The 20,000-nt window shown below is 42.0% G+C and overlaps 1 protein-coding gene across 1 annotated transcript in view; it reads right to left on the bottom strand.

The window, feature by feature from the left end:
• Window positions 1-20,000, bottom strand: part of polr2c (RNA polymerase II subunit C) — a 29,044-nt gene that overhangs the window by 488 nt on the left and 8,556 nt on the right. The window contains exons 5-8 of the mRNA XM_077711863.1: window positions 18,750-18,878; window positions 16,005-16,056; window positions 11,431-11,599; window positions 11,247-11,321 (exon numbers count right to left, since the gene is read on the bottom strand). Coding sequence (XP_077567989.1) covers window positions 11,247-11,321; window positions 11,431-11,599; window positions 16,005-16,056; window positions 18,750-18,878 — 425 coding nt within the window. The remainder of the gene's footprint in view (window positions 1-11,246; window positions 11,322-11,430; window positions 11,600-16,004; window positions 16,057-18,749; window positions 18,879-20,000) is intronic.

Raw genomic sequence — 20,000 nt, 5'->3', positions numbered from 1 at the left:
GGGGGCGCGTGTAAACCTGGGGAACAGGATTTTATTTGGCCGTACTAGTATAAAGTGTAATTGCGCATCCACTACAGTAGCTGGCAGTGGTGCTCTCATTGCTACCTCTGTCATGTTTGCGAGAGTGCAACATTTAACATGTTGTACTCATAACAATTTCATAAAATGATTTTATTTATAGTCACGGTGGGAAGTGGGGGGGGGGGGCGCGAATAGTTTTCTTCTTGCTAGGGGGGGCCTAACAGAAAATAATTGAGAAGCACTGGTTTACAATAACAATTGAGGGTCTAGAACAGTGATTTTCAACCACTGTGCCGTGGCACACTAGTGTGCCGTGAGAGATCGTCAGGTGTGCCGTGAGAAATTATCCAATATCCTTTTTTTTTTAAATTAACATTTATTAATAGTTTTCTGCAAATATGATGTCATTGTCCAGTGTCCGTGCTGTAGTAAATATACTATACAGAGTGTCATTTTGTAAAATTTTTGGTTAGTGGTGTGCCACAAATTTTTCCAATGTAAAAAATGTGCCGTGGCTCAAAAAAGGTTGAAAAACACTGGTCTAGAACACTGTTCTACTGAACAATTTACTGTATTAAAATGGACCTCCATAAAACGAGAAAGTGTATCTAAAGTGGATTGCCTGGTTCTTATGAAAAATGTCGAAAAAACGACTAAGTCAAACGGCGGAGTCTCAGAGAAATGTTCCGAAGATGCACTATCCTCGGATAGATTCGGGCGAATGTCCCGATGAATTTCCTGGTTCTCGAAAATTTTCTAAATCCAAAAGAAAATTCTAGGTCAAACGGCAGGGCATCAGAATGGTTCAGTCCTAAGCATGCACTATCCTCGGATAGGCTCGGTGAAAAAGCCCCGGTGAAATTCCTGGTTCTCAGAAAAAGGTTGAAAATGAGACTTTGTCAAACGGCGGTGTCTCACAAAAATAAGTCCTACTTGGTGCACGGTCCCAGGATCGGTTCGGAGCGAAAGCCCCAGTGGATTTAAATTTAATATTTTTCATTATTATTATTTTTTTCTATATTTTTTTTATATTTTTCATTTTTATTAAAAAAAAACGCGAAGCTCTGAAGCCGCGATGGTAGAACCGCAAAGTAGCGAGGTCCCACTGTAATTCTACAATCTAGGTCAACATCTTTATTCTAATCAAACTATTTGCAAGTTAAAATTGTCAATTTGTTGTGCTGTATAAATTGAGATTTTTAGTATAGTATTTGGCTTTCAGTCAGGTGTGGGGTGGGTTTAAGAACCTCTGACGTCAGATATTTGATTTTAAACTAAATGCACATGTCACTTCATTAGAAATGACAACCTTTTGTCATCTAAAAGGTCCTTCACTGGATGTCACATGCTTATGCCTAATTAGGTCCAATATGGACGTCTCACTACGCCTGTACATGTGCTGCACCATTGGGAAGCTCAAAAGGAGGTCACAATTTTAAGCAGCTACGCTGTTTTACTTCCCCGCAAAATTTAATCAGCAAAAAAAAAAGGAGAACAATTTAGCTCGATCCAGAAACTGTGAAATAAATGGCTCGTTGCAATCAAACATCCCGGTTTCCTCCACTTCAACCCGCTGCCCTCTGGAAGCCGCTAGAGAGAAACACACTCAAGGACAGTTTCTTCCCAAGAGCTGTCACCATACTCACCTTGAGTTCTGCACCTTGGATATAACCGAGACCTAATACTACTACTATCCAAGATGGCGCCGTTCAAGCGGAAGCCTGTGGCAGTAGCTCTGCACCAAGGGTGTCAGACTCTTATGTTTTTCATGTTTTACAGCTCTTCTATCTTTTTTTAAATGACATTTTAATATTTCCTAAAGCATTCTTTTTTACTTTACTTTGTACTTTATACTTTTTACTTTAATGTTTTCCAACTTTCCTTGTTCTGTTAGCCTGGCATTTTTCGGCCACTTCTTTTTTGTTCGGGGGACCAGCCAGCCATGCCTACGCTGTCACACACATGGAACTATCTGTCACAATACGCAGCAGAAGGAGCAACACCTCGGTACCGCCGGAGGTCTGGAGCTGGACAAAAGTGCTGGGAGAAGAGGCAACGCTTCTGACCAACCATTCCATCGTGGGATGGGATGGAAGAGTTGTAGGCCCCTAACAGCGACGGAGTCGAGATTTTCTGCCCTGCTGCTGTTTTCTTCAGCTTCAGACTACTGAGTAACTGTGCAAATAAGCTTGCAAGAGCGTATTCTCCACCTTGGTCACAGTCTGCAGCAGTTCCCCATCTCGTGGAAGACTTCCTGTGTGTGGTTCCAGTTTTTGCCCAATTTACAAGGTCGTTTTTGAGTCCGATTCAGCTACCGCAACCAAATTGGCGCTGTTTAAGCAGCAGCCGGCGGCCACGGTAGCTTTGTCCACTCTTGTTCGTTTTGTGTTTTGCGGCTTTTATGTTTTAATGATTTGATGATTCCATTTACTTTGATTTGCTTTGTACTTTGTGCTTTTTGCTTTGCTGTTCTGTGGGGTTCCAGTTTTTGTCCAACTCTACAATGTCTTTTTGAGTCCGATTCAGTTACCGCAACCAAATGGCGCTGTTTAAGCGGCAGCCGGCGGCCACGGTAGCTTTGTCCACTCTTGTTCGTTTTGTGTTTTGCGGCTTTTATGTTTTAATGATTTGATGATTTTAATGATTGATGCTGTTTATTCTGTCTAATCACCCTCTTGCTACCTGCCACAATGTAATTTCCCGAATACGGGATGAATAAAGTTATCCAATCCAATCCAATCCAATCCAATTTATCATGTTGACCACTTATTTTATTACTACTATTTCATGATTGTTTATTTATCATTACTATGTCGTGATTATTTATTTATCATTACTATGTAGTGATTATTTAATATTTCTATATATTGATTTTCTAAGTTTTCTTGTTTGTTGTAGCGTCCATAGACTCAGCGAGTGGTGCAACTATAGGCTGAACGTTTCCAAAACCGTGGAACCCATCCTAGACTTGTGACGGCACAAGCCCACTCCGCTCTGCTGATCTCAATTGGACACCTTATTTCTTATTTAGTGATTATTTACAGTGGGGCAAATAAGTATTTAGTCAACCACCAATTGTGCAACTTCTACTTGAAAAGATTAAACCCTGGAATTGTCAACATGGGTAAACCTCAACCATGAGAGACATAATATAGAGAAGAAAAAAAACAGAAGAATCACATTGTTTGATTTTTAAATAATTTGTTTCCCAATTAGAATGGAAAATATGTATTTGGTCACCTACAAACAAGCAAGATTTCTGGCTGTCAAAGAGGTATCCACTCGTTACCTGTATTAATAGCATCTGTTTTAACTCATTATCGATATAAAAGACATCGGTCCAAAACCTCAGTCTCTCACACTCCAAACTCCATTTTGGCCAAGACCAAAGAGGTGTCGAAGGACACCAGAAACAAAATTGCAGACCTGCATCAGGCTAGGAAGACTGAATCTGCAAAAGGTAAAAAAGCTTGGTGAAAAGAAATCAACAGTGGGAGCAATTATTAGAAAATGGAAGATATAAAAGAGCATTGATAATCTCCTTCGATCTGGGGCTCCATCCAAGATCTCAACACGTGGCGTGACCATGGTAACACTAATCATTACTATACATACTCTAATACGGAAATACATTCTTTAAAAATAAAACAATGTGATTTTCTTTTTTTTTCCACATTCTGTCTCTCATGGTTGAGGTTTACCCATGTTGACATTTATAGGTCTCTCTAATCTTTTCAAGTAATTGGTGGTTGACTAAATATTTATTTGCCCTAATGTATCTACATACACATATACCTATAACTTAACCTACACCTACACGACTGGTTTCATTTCTTGCCGAGACGCGACTTATTGGAATCAACCCAGCGGACGTTCTCTCTAAATATAGCCAAGCATCACGGTAAATTTATTCAAAACATCCCAATGGCAAGGACTTCCGTTTGCTCTTAGCGCTTTGTACCCTCAAAAACACTCTTAATTAAAAGAAACACCACATCAGAAATATAAAGAGGAAACGCCTTACGTGTAATGCAGGTGTGAACGCTTGGAAAATGGACTGAAGCCATGGATCAAACAGCTACAGGACCGGATGAAATACCAGGAAAAGTACCGAAGGCTCACGCACTAGCACAGGTTGTCACAGACATTTTCAACCACTCAATTGAACAAGTAGCTGTCCCAACATTCCTAAAATTGGCCACCAGCATCCAGTACCCAACAAGTCACGCGCAAAAAATCTGGGCGACTACTTTCAGGGAGCTCTCACACCAATCATCAGAGCTTTGAAAAACTGGTACTGAAACACAAAGCCTGTCTTTGCTTTGTTATCTTGTGACCTTTGCGACTCGACGTCACCAGTCGCGTGGCTTGGTTTCTTTGTGCTAGTTCTAGACATCTATGGAGCCGTTGAGCCGTGCCTCTGGTGTCATACATCATCAGGTGATAGGACAGCTTAGCAGGGTAAGGGCAAGGAAGGTGATTACCTACACACTACTGAGGGACTCAGTTTGGAAGAGTGACTACTACATATTTAACCTCAGTCTCAGTCTGCAGAGTGTCCACACCTCGTGGACTTTCTGTGTGTGGCTCCAGTTTTTACGTAGGTCTGCAAGTCTTGCTACTGTAACCAAGGATATTTCTTTAAAACGGGCTGAAATAAATTTCTAATCTAATCTAAAACTCCATGAGCATTCAAGCCAGTATTGTGCTTGAGATAATTGTCACGCGGCCGAAACGAGAAAATAATAAATATAACTATTAACATAAAACAATACTCGAGTAAGAGTTGAATTTACCGTGGGCGCGGAAGTAGGTAAATGCGTGCACGTGTGGGAGAATGCGTGTGTGTGAATGTATTTGCCAGCTGAGAGGCAAAGAAGAATTAAGGCATGAAGCATAACAATATGCGCCACGAAAAATATACGCTTGGGACTGTAAAAAATACGTGTTTAAACGTAGTGTTGAAGCTGTGGAAAGATGCTGATGTTTGAGTGGTCACTTCTGGAACAGTAAACATAAATTTAATGCTCGTTAGTTTGTAATATTGGAATTTGCGCAAAAGCGATCATATTGTTATTCTGCTGCAGATTTTTTAAAAGAAAGCTGGATAAGGTGCTTGATGTTTTCCTTGGGTGTGCTGCTCGTGGTGATAAGCGATCAATTTCTCTGTGAATAGATGCTAGAGAGCAGTATTGAGAAAATATTTTGTAAGTGAATAGAAAAGCTTTTTTAAGTGAATAGAAGCAATTTTGTAAGTGAATAGAAAAGGTTTTGTAAGTGAATAGAAAATATTTTGTAATTAAATAGAAACTATTTTGTAAGTGAATAGAAAAGATTTTTGTAAGTGTGAAGAAAAGATTATTGCAAGGGCATAGAAAAGAGTGGGAAAAGCAACTGAAGGTGTGCAAACAGTTGACTTGAGGTGCATAGAGTTGAGCTAAAATAGTTTGTGTGCGTAGTGTTGACGTTGAGGCGCAATCGGGTTGAGTGAAACTGAGTAGTGGGTGGGACAACGGAGATGTATATCGGGGGGCGTGGCAAATCACTCCTTCCCTCACACAAGTATTAGGTTTTAGGCAGAAGCGAGGAGTGTGCATTGTTTTATTTTTTTGTGACCATTGTGTCGCTTGTGAAGAATTTAAATTATTCCTGTGAATACACAAACACTGACTAATGTGTTTGAATTGAAACCCTAATCTTGTTTCAAGAGTCCTCTTAATTTATTGACATTAAACAAAGCTAGTTGATGTTTGTTTGTTGGCAGTCAATATGCCGCCTTCGTTATATTAGCGGCTGAGCCAATATCTGGGAAGACCGTGGCCACTGCAGTTAAGACAACTTATAGGGCTGGACTTTGGCTCGGCAACTGGGTCCTTATTTAAAAGAGTTGGACATCTCCGGTGAGTCCAGGAAAATGTGTCCATTCGTAAGTGCATGATTGTGGCGAGTGTGTGTTGATAAAATGAGGAAAACAAAAGAATGGTGATATTGCAGCCCGGTTTCAGTATTGAAAATTTGTTGAAAACCAGTCCGCCTCAAGGTTGAAACGCTAAAATTTATGGATGCCAAATTATTACTTTGCTGGCCAGCTTAAAAAAGAGGAAAAAGGTATACCTGCAGTAAAATGTAAATTCAGCTCAAAAGATAAAATATTAACTGATAAAGGTAGTTCTAAAGAGACAAAAATAAAGGCTGGGGGGTTTTAATAGGGAAAAGAGTATGACATAACTTATTTGGGTTTTCTGAATTGGCTATAAGTGCACTCAAATTTGTGTGTGAGTCCTGTTTTCATGTTTTTTTTCCTTCTCCTTTTCCTGTCTCCAAGTGTTCTCACAAGTGTGATCTAATGTGTATTTTTCGTTGCTATCATACTGGGCCGGGAGTCTGTCCCACTATCATTATTGTTCTTGTTTCTCTTTTATCGTGCTTAAGTCTGTGCATTATGAGAAAAGTATAAAAATTGCTAGACAAAGTAGTCAAATGTATGACGGAAGAGCAGTGTCATAATGCTTTACAAATTGATCTAATTGCCGAAACTTTTTAGCTGTGAATATTGTTTATATTGGCATTACGGCAGATAAACCGTGTGAGTTGGGTTAGATTATTTTTAAGACTGGCAAGTGTGTCCAAGCATTGGATTGGTTGGCGCCTAATGGAATAATTTTGTTAGCCTAAACAACATGAAGGCTACTCCTCTCTCCAGCTGGATTTCTCAAAACTGTTGTTAACACCGCTCCCTTGGGATGATCCGGTAGACCTTCATTTGTTTTGAGAACTGAGATGCATGTTGTAAATTTGATGTAATAAACGGCAAGAGATTTGTCGAACGGCAGAATGAACCTTGGACGAAGATGCGTCAGGTTCGATTTCTCTCCTGCAAGATCACCTCAGATGAATCTCATGTCTCTTTTATTTGTGTGTGCATTTGGGAATGCCTATTTGTGAACCTATCACTAACTCTATGTCTTTTTCTTGAGACTGTATCCGTTTTTGCCACTGCAACCAAGATGGCGCGGCACAAGTGGCAGCCGGTAGCCGTAGCTTCGTCTCCTTTTCCTCGTTTTGTGTTTTTGCTGCTTTTCTGTCTTAATGATTTGATATAGTGATTATCAATGATCCCAAATACTTTGCAATGTTTTGTATTTTGTGCTTTGTTGTTCTGCGGCCTTTGCGACTCGGACCCACCTGTCGCATGGCTGGGTTTATTTCGCTCCATTTATGTCTAAAATGACTATCTTTCCTGTATCTGCATTCTCACCCTCCTGCTACTGTTACAATGAAATTTCCCTAATATGGGATGAATAAAGTTATCCAACATACACTAGCGGATAGTATAGCATACGCTAGCACCTACCATAACATAGGTATGCTAAAGGATAGCAAAACATACGCTAGTACCTACCATAACATAGGTGCGCTAACCTACCATAAGTACCTACCATAACATAGGTGCGGATAGCATAACATAGGCTAGCGCCTTTTCAAACGAGGCGCCCTTTGTATTGACAAAAACAGAAAATATATCCACAACAGACTGCGCCCTCCCTATCAGATGGTGCGTTTTGTAGGTGTGAACATATGGTACATCTATAATATTCATTAGAATTTGACCAAGTACATTTGACAACCATAACCCTAACGTCTGAGCACTGGGAGTTTGTGGATGGGCAGAGGGAGCGTGAGAGTAACTTGACAGATGCGATCATAATTTAACAAAAACTTTAAATTTAACTTAAGAAATGAACTTAGATTCCTATAAACACTTGAAAATGTTTTAATCTTATGTTACACTAAATTTAGACCTTGTGCAATAACCAAGGCAAGGAGTAGTGTGTGGAGTAAATTGCCAATAATCAATTATCAGGGATGGCAGTGACAGATGACGACAGAAATATTATATCATATTCAAATTTAATGAAATGCAGGCCCGGGGAGAACATGCAAACTCCACACAGGTGGATGTGACCTGAATTTGAAACCAGGACCCCATAGCTGTGAGGCCGATGTGCTAACCACTCATTCCAACTGGCCGCCCAATAGGCATGAAAACAACAGTACAGAAATCGGCATTCATTCAAACAATTAGATATAGAGTAGCAGGCTGGTTTGGATCAATTAATTGATTTTAGAATACAGTTTTACCTCAATATAATAGTTTATTGTATGTAATAGCATTCAGCGGACACGAGAGGCTGCTCATAAGAACATCAGGGGCACGGTCTCTCTCCTTGCAACTCCCCCGTGTAATGTTTCTACGAGCACTGGGCGGAGCGTAGCATTTTTTGAGTGTTTTTTTCACTCGTTAGTGCAGAATGGCGGAGCGATCGCTAATACGAGAGTACTACTTCCAGGGAAAGTTGGCAAGTGATCGTGCGTGATTCTATTGAGGACATCTGTGTGCATCTTTTTGGGAATATTTTGAAGGGAAGACAAAAGCCAAACAACCCTCGACAGGTTCCTTTAGGCTGCAGCTAAAAGTCAAGGTGGAGGCGGGGCAAATAGAGCCAACCCGGGAGAAAAAAAGGGTATGAAAGTCTTAAACAAAATTAGAATTAAATTTAGTGTGAGGTTAGATTAATCTTATTTTTGAGTGTCTGTATCGTAATCCAACTTCATTTTAATTTGTTTGTTATGTTACGAGCGCATTGCTATGAAAAAAGTCCCCCCCTCTCTCTCACTCTGTCTGTCCCTTTTTCTCCTCCGCAAAATCGGTCTAATTTTATTTGTTACTCTGTTAATAGATGGCACATTAGAACAAATAAAAATGTTTTTTTTTCAATCCAATATGCTGTTCTTTGTGTTTTTCAGAGGGTTGGAATGAATTAATTAGTTTTTAGTTCATTTCTATGGGAAACATTCATCTGAGGTACCCCTTGCCATGCACCACCAGTTTGTCAATCCCCGAAAATGACAAATATGATCTGTTTCCGTGCAAGAGGTTTTATAGCTTATTTCAATATGATGCATGAGAAAGCATATTCCACCCACCCAGGACAGAACAGGGAATGTCTTCCAGGTACTGAAAACACTCCATTTCTACCAAGGCCAAGGGAAATTATACCTACAGTGGTACCACGCGCTTACTGCGTTCCGGTACTGAGCTCGTATGTGTTCTATATTACTTAGGGAGAGTGGCTCCCATTTCTAAAACAAATACGAGGGGATTTGGAGATTAGCTCTTTTTAACATTAGACACTCGAAAATTAACAGGGCTTTCATGGCATAAAACAACTGCTAGAATATGGTCAACATTAGAGAGGGGAGAGGGGGGGTAGAAAGAGAGAGAGGTGTGTGTGTGTACACCAACACACACCCAAATCGACATGGAATTGACTTGAGGTATCATTGCGCCTGCCACCCCAAAAGTCCTGGACCCATTGAAAGAACCAATGGAAATGTAAGACTCAGACTGGTCGTGGAGGAGACAGGAGAAACAGATTCTCTCACTCAGTGGTTATGCAAAATGTTCTAAGAAAGAAGTGTGATAAATGCAAATGATCTGCAGACATCTTTTCGGTCTCCAACACAGGAGGCCCTATCCCCAGGCGATCTGGTACTCGTCTAGGTGATAAAAAGAAAGTGCTGGTTATCTACACGTGGGGACAGACTGCAACGTGTAAATTTGACCGCTAACTTCAAGTTGGCCACCACCGTCAAAGCTGAGGAGTATCGGAGCTAATGGCTCAGTTTCCCTGGGTTAAAGCGGCGAGGAACACCCTGCATCTGGAGACCATTGACTGCAGGTTCCGGGCCTGTGCCGGCGCATCAGTCCAGCTGCAGCAAGGCCAAGAGGCCCGGGTAGCCGACAAGGCCCAGGTGATTTCCAGGTCCGCCCTGCTCTTGACGGAGTGGCCACCCAGCGAGGAGGTGTGTGGGCCATGGTGGGAGACTCGTGCTGCGCCTTCATCCCTGCCGGCGCATCCTGCGCAGTCCGTGATGCCCTGCAGGCTATGATGAACATGCAGAGCGTTGTGACCAGAGAGCCGGTTCGACAGCGGGGATGGCTTTCATCCTCTCAGGCTCATGGACACGCGCTTTTGAAAGCCATTTGTAACAATTTTTGTTCTCGTGCTTGTTATCCTAACCTGTTGTTTACCCGACTTCTCAGCTTTGAACAAACATACCATTACGCCACAGTTGAACGTACCATGATGGTGTAAATTCAGCCAATGCTAACTTGTATACCCATGCAACAACTCATCCCAATCTGACCCTGATGTTGTGCTACTGTCTGACACTGATTAATATGACTTTCCTATTCTGAGACACCAGGAGATTGTCCAAAGTGGGAGGTCAAGGCGGGAATTTTCCCTCAACTGCGTGAGGGCTTTCGCCCCCTTCTGGTCGGTCTAAACTCCAGTTTGAAGTGATTTGTGGAGAATTTCATTTAAAAGTAGCGTCGGTAACAAAAGGAAGTTTCGATATTTTTATAGTCACAAAAGGAGGAATTGTGGGATAGACCTGCCAACTGGCTTAAATATTGTTTGTTCACGTCGAGCCATGTGGCCGAACTGGTTTTACAATTGTTTGTTAAGACAGTGGAATGTAGGATAGGCTAACTAAATTGATCCCACTCTTTCTTAATCTGCTCCTGAAGTTGCATTTTCATATCTATCAATTGCCTTCAAAATATTCCGAAAATGACGCACAGAAATGTCCTCACAAAAGGATAACGCACGAGCACTTGCCAACGAATAATAGTCTTTAAAGAACGATCGCAGGACCTTCTTTCTTTAGAAAGAGTAACAGGACATGCAATAGCTGAGCTTACTCACGTATTGATTGTTGGTAATGAAGTTTTATTCTGAGAAAGGGTGCCATTGCCTATGGGTGTTGCGTGCACGAGTATACTTCATTACCCAGAAAGCCCTCATTTTGCCCGCACATGCGCGTTGTGCGTTTCCGGGTTGAAACTTGTCTAAATAAATGTTCAGTCCTCGTAGATATAGTAGGTATACACACACAAGACATTCGGCAAGAAAGCTACTACAATGATAAACAGCCTCATGTCATGGCCACCTGGCTTGGTCGCATCTCGAAATGGTAATCATATTGCAAGCAAATTATTCGATCAAAATTTCTGTCGTACCACGAGCATGTCGTATGTCAAGCTGTTGTATCACGAAGGTACGACTGTGTTAATGATGGTCATTACTTTTCTAGTACCACCGTTTATTTTAGGTATAATATTACGTAAAAAGTAAATACGTAAATGTAATCCTTACCTTTCCGGCTTTCCATTAGGGTCATATGAGGCCTGAACCTCATCCTCCTCAATTTCAGAATATTCACTCTTGGGCCTTGAATCATTGTAAAAGAAAAGGAGAGGCAAAACAGAGGATTTCATTATTAAGTCAACTATGTTATTGATGTTTATTTATCTGAATAGTTAGGATATGAGCAATGCACCATTCCTCCGGTCGGGGGTAGACTGTGTGCCTTAATGCATTGTCTGGGTCATATTCAAAAGACACTCCTGCAGTTGGGTTCCACTTGGCATGCTCCTTACCAAATCCTTTTTTGGCATAAGCTCTCAATCGTAGTTCCTGCCCTTTGCGAAGCTTTACCAGCAAAATTTCTATGAATATAAACAGAATCATTTAAAAAAGTCCCTTTATTAATCAGCAGCTATACCAATAACAAGTGTACTAACCACCAATTGGCCTGATGAAAGCATTATAGTATTTACCCAAGTACCAGAAAGTTTACATTTCGGAATATTGAGAAAAATAAACCAAAAAGAAAATATATAGGTAGGATTGATCATTTGGTTCTGTCTGGTGTCTGTCTGTCTGGTGTCTGTCTGTCTGTCTGTCTGTCTGTCTGTCTGTCTGTCTGTCTGTCTGTATCTGTCTGTCTGTATCTGTCTGTCTGTGTCTGTTTGTGTCTGTCTGTGTCTGTCTGTGTCTGTCTGTGTCTGTCTGTGTCTGTCTGTGTCTGTCTGTGTCTGTCTGTGTCTGTCTGTGTCTGTCTGTGTCTGTCTGTGTCTGTCTGTGTCTGTCTGTGTCTGTCTGTGTCTGCCTCGTGCTTGTGTGTCTGTGTCTGTCTGGCTTGTGTGTCTGTGTCTGTCTGTGTCTGTCTGTGTCTGTCTGTGTCTGTCTGTGTCTGTCTGTGTCTGTCTGTGTCTGTCTGTGTCTGTCTGTGTCTGTCTGTGTCTGTCTGTGTCTGTCTGTGTCTGTCTGTGTCTGTCTGTGTCTGTCTGTGTCTGTCTGTGTCTGTCTGTGTCTGTCTGTGTCTGTCTGTGTCTGTCTGTGTCTGTCTGTGTCTGTCTGTGTCTGTCTGTGTCTGTCTGTGTCTGTCTGTGTCTGTCTGTGTCTGTCTGTGTCTGTCTGTGTCTGTCTGTGTCTGTCTGTGTCTGCCTCGTGCTTGTGTGTCTGTGTCTGTCTGGTGCTTGTGTGTCTGTGAGGCATAGGGACCCTGAGGAGAAGGATTTACTATTGACATCTCGTCAGCTTGGGCCTTCGGGTCGACAGATGTCACTAGCCCTCACTCGATCCCAAATCGCGCATGAGTGGCTCCACGTGCCATTCCCCGGAAACCGCTTCAGCTGGCGGGCAAAACCTCATTGCGCTTATCGGGCAGAAGGAGCCCGCACCCTCTTTAGGGAAATCCTTCTAGGAGATTTGCACTCCAATCAAAGCATGAAGGCTCTGGCAGCAAGGAGCTCGATGATGTCCTTGGCAGATGAGTGTGGACCAATGGCACGGGCATCAAGTCGGTGGACAGAAATGGACGGCGACATAGGGCTGATTACAAGTCAACTGCGGACTGGAGAGGAATGGGCCCCGCCAGTCTTTCATAGCCCCTGTAACACCAGATGAAAAATGAACCAAAATAGAACCTCCATACTGGCTCGGTCGTCGCCCAGGACAAAAAGGGCCGCGCTTTCCGTCATGCATTGGGGCGGGAGTGTCAAGTTGGCTACTGATGCGACCATAAACGATAAAAACAAAAGTGTAACAAACATAGCAAGAAAAATACGGTCAACAGACCTAATCAGTATTGGCACATGGAATGTCCGGACTCTTGCCCAGGTAGGCAAGATTCATGAGCTCACCCACAGCCTTTTAAACTACCACTGGCACATGATTGGACTTTGCGAAGTCAGATGGAAAAATCAAGGTGTGCATCAAACCGAGGATCAACATGTACTCTACTACAGTGGTGAATCGGATGTACACCAGCGTGGCGTTGGCTTCTTTTAACAAGTGTGAAAAACTCAATTCTTGGTTGCCGACAAATCTCAAGCAGACATATCCATACGCCTGCGAGCATCGCCGTTCAATACGACGGTTATCCAGGTTTATGCTCCCACTAGTGATGCTAGCGATGACATAGCTGAGGAATTTTATTCTCAACTACAGGATACTGTCAACTCGACTGACAAGAAAGATATTATCATCATACAAGGGGATTGGAATGCCAAGGTTGGGATAGATGCAATCGAGGATTGGGGAAACCATTGTGGACCCTCCTGCAATTTAACAACTAACGAGCGTGGACTACGCCTACTTGAGTTCGCCAGTCTTAATGACATGGTGCTGGCTAATACCCTTGGCACACACAAGGATTCAAGACGCTGTACGTGGCATGCCCCCAATGGCAAGCGTCACCAAATCGACTATATCCTGGTGCCAAATCGCTTCAAATCAGGTATCAATAGAGCCACAACGTGCACTTTCCCAGGTGCAGATGTGGGAAGCGACCACGACGTGGTGCTGCTGAACTTCAGAGTCAGACTGAGGAGGATTACCCAATTCTCAAAGACGAAGTTAGATCTGCCATCAAATCACTGAAATCCGGAAAGGCAGCGGGTACCGACAACATACCAGCATTGCTTCTGAAACACAGAGATCAAGCAGTTATTGACATCCTCACCATCATATGAAACCGGATATGGCAGACCGGTAAATGGCCGTCGACCTGGACACAGTCACTGATCGTATCAATCCCGAGGAAAGGCAATCTGCAACTATGTCAGAACTACAGACGTATCAGTTTGATCAATAATGCTAGTAAAGTAATGCTCAAGGTCATCCTGAATAGACTGCAACCCCAAGCTGAAGCAACTTTTGTCGAAGAACAAGCTGGCTTCCGTAAAGGAAGATCCACTGCCGAACAAATCTTCAATCTTCGAGTGCTGTGTGAAAAGTATGATCAACATCAGAGAGATATATACCATGTGTTTATCGACTTGAAGAAAGCGTTCGACAGGGTATGGCATGATGCACTGTGGGCGACAATGAAGAGATACAACATAGGCTCAAAGGTCATTAAGATCATACAGGAACTGTACGCCAAAGCTACCAGCGCAGTACTTGTGCAAGGTTTAATAGGCGACTGGTTCCACACCCAGGTTGGCGTACAACAGGGATGTCTGTTATCCCCCACACTGTTCAACATACTTCTTGAGCAAATCATGACGGATGCACTTGACGACCATGTTGGTTGAGTCAGCATTGCTGGCCGAGTGGTCACCAACCTCAGATTTGCAGATGATATCGATTTGATTGCAGGTTCTGAACTCGAACTAGCCGATCTTGTGGCTCGCCTTGACAAAGCAGCAGCAAGATATGGTATGGAGATCAGCGCCGAGAAAACGAAAATCATGACGAACAGTGTTAGGCCTATGATGGGCAAGATTGCAGTAAATGGCTCCCAGTTAGAAACTGTGAAGCAGTTCAAATACCTTGGATCGACCATCAGTAACGAAGGCTTCAAGGCTGAAGTCTTGGTTCGTGCAGCTCAAACTTTAGTAGCACTGGCCAAACTGAAACCCGATATGGAGAGACAAATCCATCAACCTCCGCAGCAAACTCAAGCTGCTTCGTGCCCTCGTCCTGTCAATTTTCCTCTACGCAAGTGAGACATGGACGTTGACTGCTGAGCTTCAAAGGAGAATACAAGCACTGGAAATGAAATGCTACAGGACGGTTCTCGGTATCACCTACAGAGACCGGGTATCAAACGATGAAATTCGGGGTCTAATTACTGCTCATGTAGACAAGTATGAAGACCTCCTGTCAATTGTAAAGAAGAAGAAGCTCAAGTGGTACGGCCACGTCGTCTGGGGTAATGGACTTTCCAAAGTCATTCTCCAAGGAAATGTCAGTGGCAAACGCAGACGAGGTGGCCAGAGTAAATTGTGGACGGACAATATCAAGGAGTGGACGGGATATGGCCTCAACGCAACGCAAGTAGTCGCCCGCGACCGAGAGAAATGGAGACAAATGGTTCAAGAATCTTTATCACGCTGCCCCTACGACCCTGGTGGGTTACGGGACCCTGACTGACTGACTGACTGTGTGTCTGTGTCTGTCTGGTGCTTGTGTGTCTGTGTGTCTGTCTCTGACATTACACAAGAGTGTTGCGGGGAGAGCGACAGTGCCCATGATGTTCCTATGAGCAGCAGCTCGCGTCCGCTGTCTGCTCGTATATCAAAATTTGTCTAGTATCTCAAGATAAATATTTGCCCCGAAATTTTACTCGTGTCACAAATTGCTCGTATGTCGGGGCACTAGTATGTCGAAATACTACGGTAGTGTTCTTTTGATGGAATTCAACAAACCTAATAAGTTCGACTTTTGACTAAATGTTCTTCCAAAAGCATGATTGGAAGAACGTAAATACGTTTTGGGACAAACGTAAGATGAGCATTTACATTCTCTTTGGATAGCAATGTTTTTTCCTTTGAACTCTGCCATGGATGCCAGCTTCGACCAGTGGTTTTCTTACAGTCGAGTCATGAGCATTGAGCGTAATTGAGGACAGCCAGGCCGACACTTCTTTTGATTTTTTGTAGGTTATTTTGTGACCTCCTGGATGAGTCGCTGTGACAAGAACATATTTTTTGTTTTGTTTTTTGGCATTCAAAACTTTTTCCCCAGATTCAGCATCAAATGATCGAAATGAGACAGTGGCACCAAGAGCTCACATGTATAAACAAAACAAAATGAATTAGATGGATGTACAGTCGGACTTACCATTTCGTTCAGCGTAATCATTAGGGTCATTGTCTCGACTCCTTGATGTCACCTGAAAAGAGACACTTATCAACCCCAATTAACATGCCCGACTTCACTTGGAAAGCTGCAACTAATTAAACCTTTCTAAAAATACACCAAATTCGGTGTGCAAAATAAATAAACAAATCCCTTGTATTTGTTGGCATTTATTGGTACCTAGGCCAAAATCTTTACTTAAATTACATAATTTTTGAGGCTATATCCTAACATGTTAAATTGATTTAAACCACAAATTACAACTTGTGAAAATTAATTATAGCAATCTTCAGTGGCATCACTTAAAACTTTACCTAGACATGAGGAATTTAATGCATTGGATGTCTTCTCATTCTATCTTTTATTAAAGGAGAGCCCAGGGAAGTAAACTCATTGTCTACTTGTCTCTGGGATCTTGTTCTTCTGGTCACAGCGCAAAACTTCTGATTACCGTATTTTCACGACGATATGGCACACCGCATTTGAAGGTGGTGTCAGTAATGAGTGCTAATTCTGTATTTAACACACACACAAGACGCATCGCATTTAAACGTAAACCGCTCTGCATTACACAGGTCTACCGCACCGCATTATACGGGTCTACAGTAGAGCCTAGAGCAGGGGTGTCAAACTCCCTTTGGTCTGCGGGCCGAATACAGCTTAATTTGAGATCAAGCAGGCCGGACCAGTAAACTCATTGCAAAATTATATAGAACTAACAATGATCCCACTTTTTTCCCTTGTTTAGTCACTAATACTAATAATTAGTGCAAAGAATGAGTAAATTATCAAAATGTTTATTAAGAGAATTTTCCTTTTACATTATGAACAATATATTATGAACAAGAGAATAACAAAAACATAAATAAAGTATATGCAATTTTAACAACACATTTACAGTTAAAAATATATTTAAGTATTGCTTTCATGTTGTCTGCACGTACTAAAACACTTACCTCTAACTGTCTTTCACTTATCTTCAGGCAGCCAGTAGGAGGCAGATCATTATCTTTTCATATTACCTCACCCCGAAGTTATAGGGATAGGGAGTCGTGTTACCGCCAGTTTAGAGTCCTATTTGTCCATACTTTGTGGGACCTATAGCGTCTGCCAGAGGGCAGCAGCTGGAACAGATTGTGACCAGGGTGGTATGGGTCCCCGATGATGTTCCTGGCTCTGCTGACGTAACGAGGGCTGGCAATGTCTTCCAGTGAGCGCAGAGAGCAGCCGACAACCTTCTGGGCAGTGTTAATCACTTTCTGCATGGCTTTTTTTCTGCTGCCGTGCTTCCAGCGTACCACACTGATACAGAATGCCAGGATGCTCTATTGAAGGTTACCAGAAGCTTAGTGTCCAAGGAGTTCCTCCTGAGCACCCTGAGGAAATGGAGTCATTTCTGGGCCTTCTTTACTACTGTCGTGGTGTTTGTAGAGCAGGAGAGCTTATCAGTGATGTGGAACCCCAGGAATTTAAAGGAATGGCCCCCGTCTACACAGACTCCATTTATGAGTGGCGCCAGATCTGTGCTGTGGTTGCGAAAGTCCAGTATTATTTCTTTAGTTTTCGTGGTGTTTAGTGTGAGATTGTTCACCGAGCACCACGAAGACAGTTTGTTGACCTCATCTCTGTAGGCTGACTCATCCCCTCCTCAGAGGAGTCCGACCATAGTGGTGTCATTGGCAAATTTGATGATGAGTTAGACTGGTGGGTTTGTGTACAGGCGTATGTGTACAGGGAGTACAGAAGAGTACTCAGTACACAGCCTTGAGGGGAGCCAGTGCTCAGTGTAATGGAAGGAGAGAGGTGGGGAACAAGTCAAACAGTTTGTGGTTGGTTAGATAAGAAGTTCTTTGTCCAGCAGCAGATGGAAGAGGATAGTCCAAGGTGGGTTTGTCAGTCAGAAGGTCCAGTTTTATAGTGTTGAAGGCTGAGCTATAGTCAATGAAAAGCATACTCACGTAATTCCCATAGTTTTCCAGGTGGCTCAGTGCTGTGTGTAGATAAATGGCGATAGCATCCTTAGTGGACCTGTTTGCTCTATAAGCAAACTGGTGAGGGTCAACTGAGGGAGAAATTGTATTCCTGATATGGCGGGCGACCAACTTTTCAAAGTACTTCTCTTCCGTCGTAAAAGGTCCTGAGCAGTATCTCTCACATTCCAAAATCAGTAGTCTCCTCAGCAGGTAGAGGCGGCTCTGGCCCCTCTTGTGCAGGACAACTATGTTTGTGGACCAGTATGGTCTGTTGTTGGGGTGAACACCCAGGTACTTAAAATTCTCCATGATTTCAATGTCTGTACCGTGGATGTTCACCTGAGTGGTTTGTTGGGGCTTCCTCCGAAAATCGATCACCATTTCCTTTAGCTTACTAGCATTGATTTAGAGGTTTCGCCTACATCAGTTAACAGAGGCTGTGATGACTCCCTTGTACTCCAAGATGATTGTTTCCATTGATACAATTTAATACTTAACTTTAAAACAAAATATTAAAAATTCTGAATAATATATTTGATATAACCCAAATGGATCATTTTAAAATAAACGTTATATTGTTGCTACCAAAATAAAAACATTTTAAGAATTTTTGCCTGCATCTTTTTGTACCGAAAATTAACCTAAGAGAGGATTTCAAAGGATTGAAGGGAAATTACATTTTAGCGTACCGTTAGAAATCTATATTAGGCAGAAAATCACTAAAGCAATTCCTTTAAGTAGTTTAAATACCCACTGGGATGACTCTGTGGTTGTTGGACAGAAGGTCACGTGAGGTGACATTACGCGTCTTTTCATCAGTACAACGAACATCCAATGTCAACTCAACAGAGCATTCTGGACAGAATTCATTGCAGGTGCAATCCTGGGGTAAAAACAAATATAATTAACAGATAATAAATTAGGAATCACACTAATCTTCAAGATAATACCGCATATAATTTGGATGGGCTCAAAGTTTAAGAAGACCTGATGTGTTATTAGTTTCATTTATAAATATTTCATAAGTAAAATGATATATTTATGAATGAAACTAGTCACATACATCAGAGGTTGTTAATTTTTCATCCCATCCAAATAATATCCGATTATGTCTTGAGGATTAAAACGTAAGTGTGATTAAATGTATTGTCATTCAGCAGTAGCATATGCAAACTGGAAACAAAACCACAGGTTTCATGGAAAATGAAAGAACTGCTCGGGTCAAACAATTATGAATGTATATAAGGTGATTCAAAAAGAATGTCGCCTAATTATCAAGTAATACGTCAAAACCAAAAGACTCAATAATTTCCCATACGTATCTATTAAAACTAACAGGTAAATAAACGTGATTCCTTATTACAACCTAGAAGAAGCAGCTACGTGTGTGTTGTGTCATAAAAAATCTTAAAAATTGCAATCTAACATATTGAAATTAGAGATGATTTGCTGATCTGAACTTGTATCACTGTAATGTTCGAATAAAAGTTTAATTTATCGCCCGGACCGATCAAATCTGTGAAAATTGACCAACTTAAGGGCCATATCTCAGGACTTAAAGAATTTGAAGCTAATCCTTTATCTTCAATATCCCATTTACTCTCTGTAAAGCGACAGTTCCATTGGCAGAAAAAAAAACAGCATAATTCTACCAGCACAGAGCTTGATGGCAGGCATGGTATACTTGAGGTTATGCCTCACCTTTAATGCTCCAAACATATTGCTGGGCATTGTAGTCAAATAGCTTGATTTTTTTTCTTCTGACAGCCGAACTTTCCTCCAGTAAGTCTTATCTTTGTCCATGTGATCAGCAGCGAACTTCAGTCTAGCCCTAAGGTCTCAGTCCATGGACATGCAAAACACGCTTAAATGTGGACACTGACACCGGTTTCCAGCAGCTTCTAATTCTTGGCAGCTTTGCTTTTTGGTGATTCTCGGTTGAATCTTCACCCTCCTGACCAATTTTCTCTCAGCAGCAGGTGATGGCTTGACCCTAGGTTTTCTT

This window comes from Stigmatopora nigra, unplaced genomic scaffold (assembly GCF_051989575.1).
Source record: "Stigmatopora nigra isolate UIUO_SnigA unplaced genomic scaffold, RoL_Snig_1.1 HiC_scaffold_51, whole genome shotgun sequence".
Classification (NCBI taxonomy): Eukaryota; Metazoa; Chordata; class Actinopteri; order Syngnathiformes; family Syngnathidae; genus Stigmatopora; species Stigmatopora nigra.
Note: the sequence above shows the minus strand (reverse complement) of the source record. Positions and strands in the feature narration are given on the sequence as shown.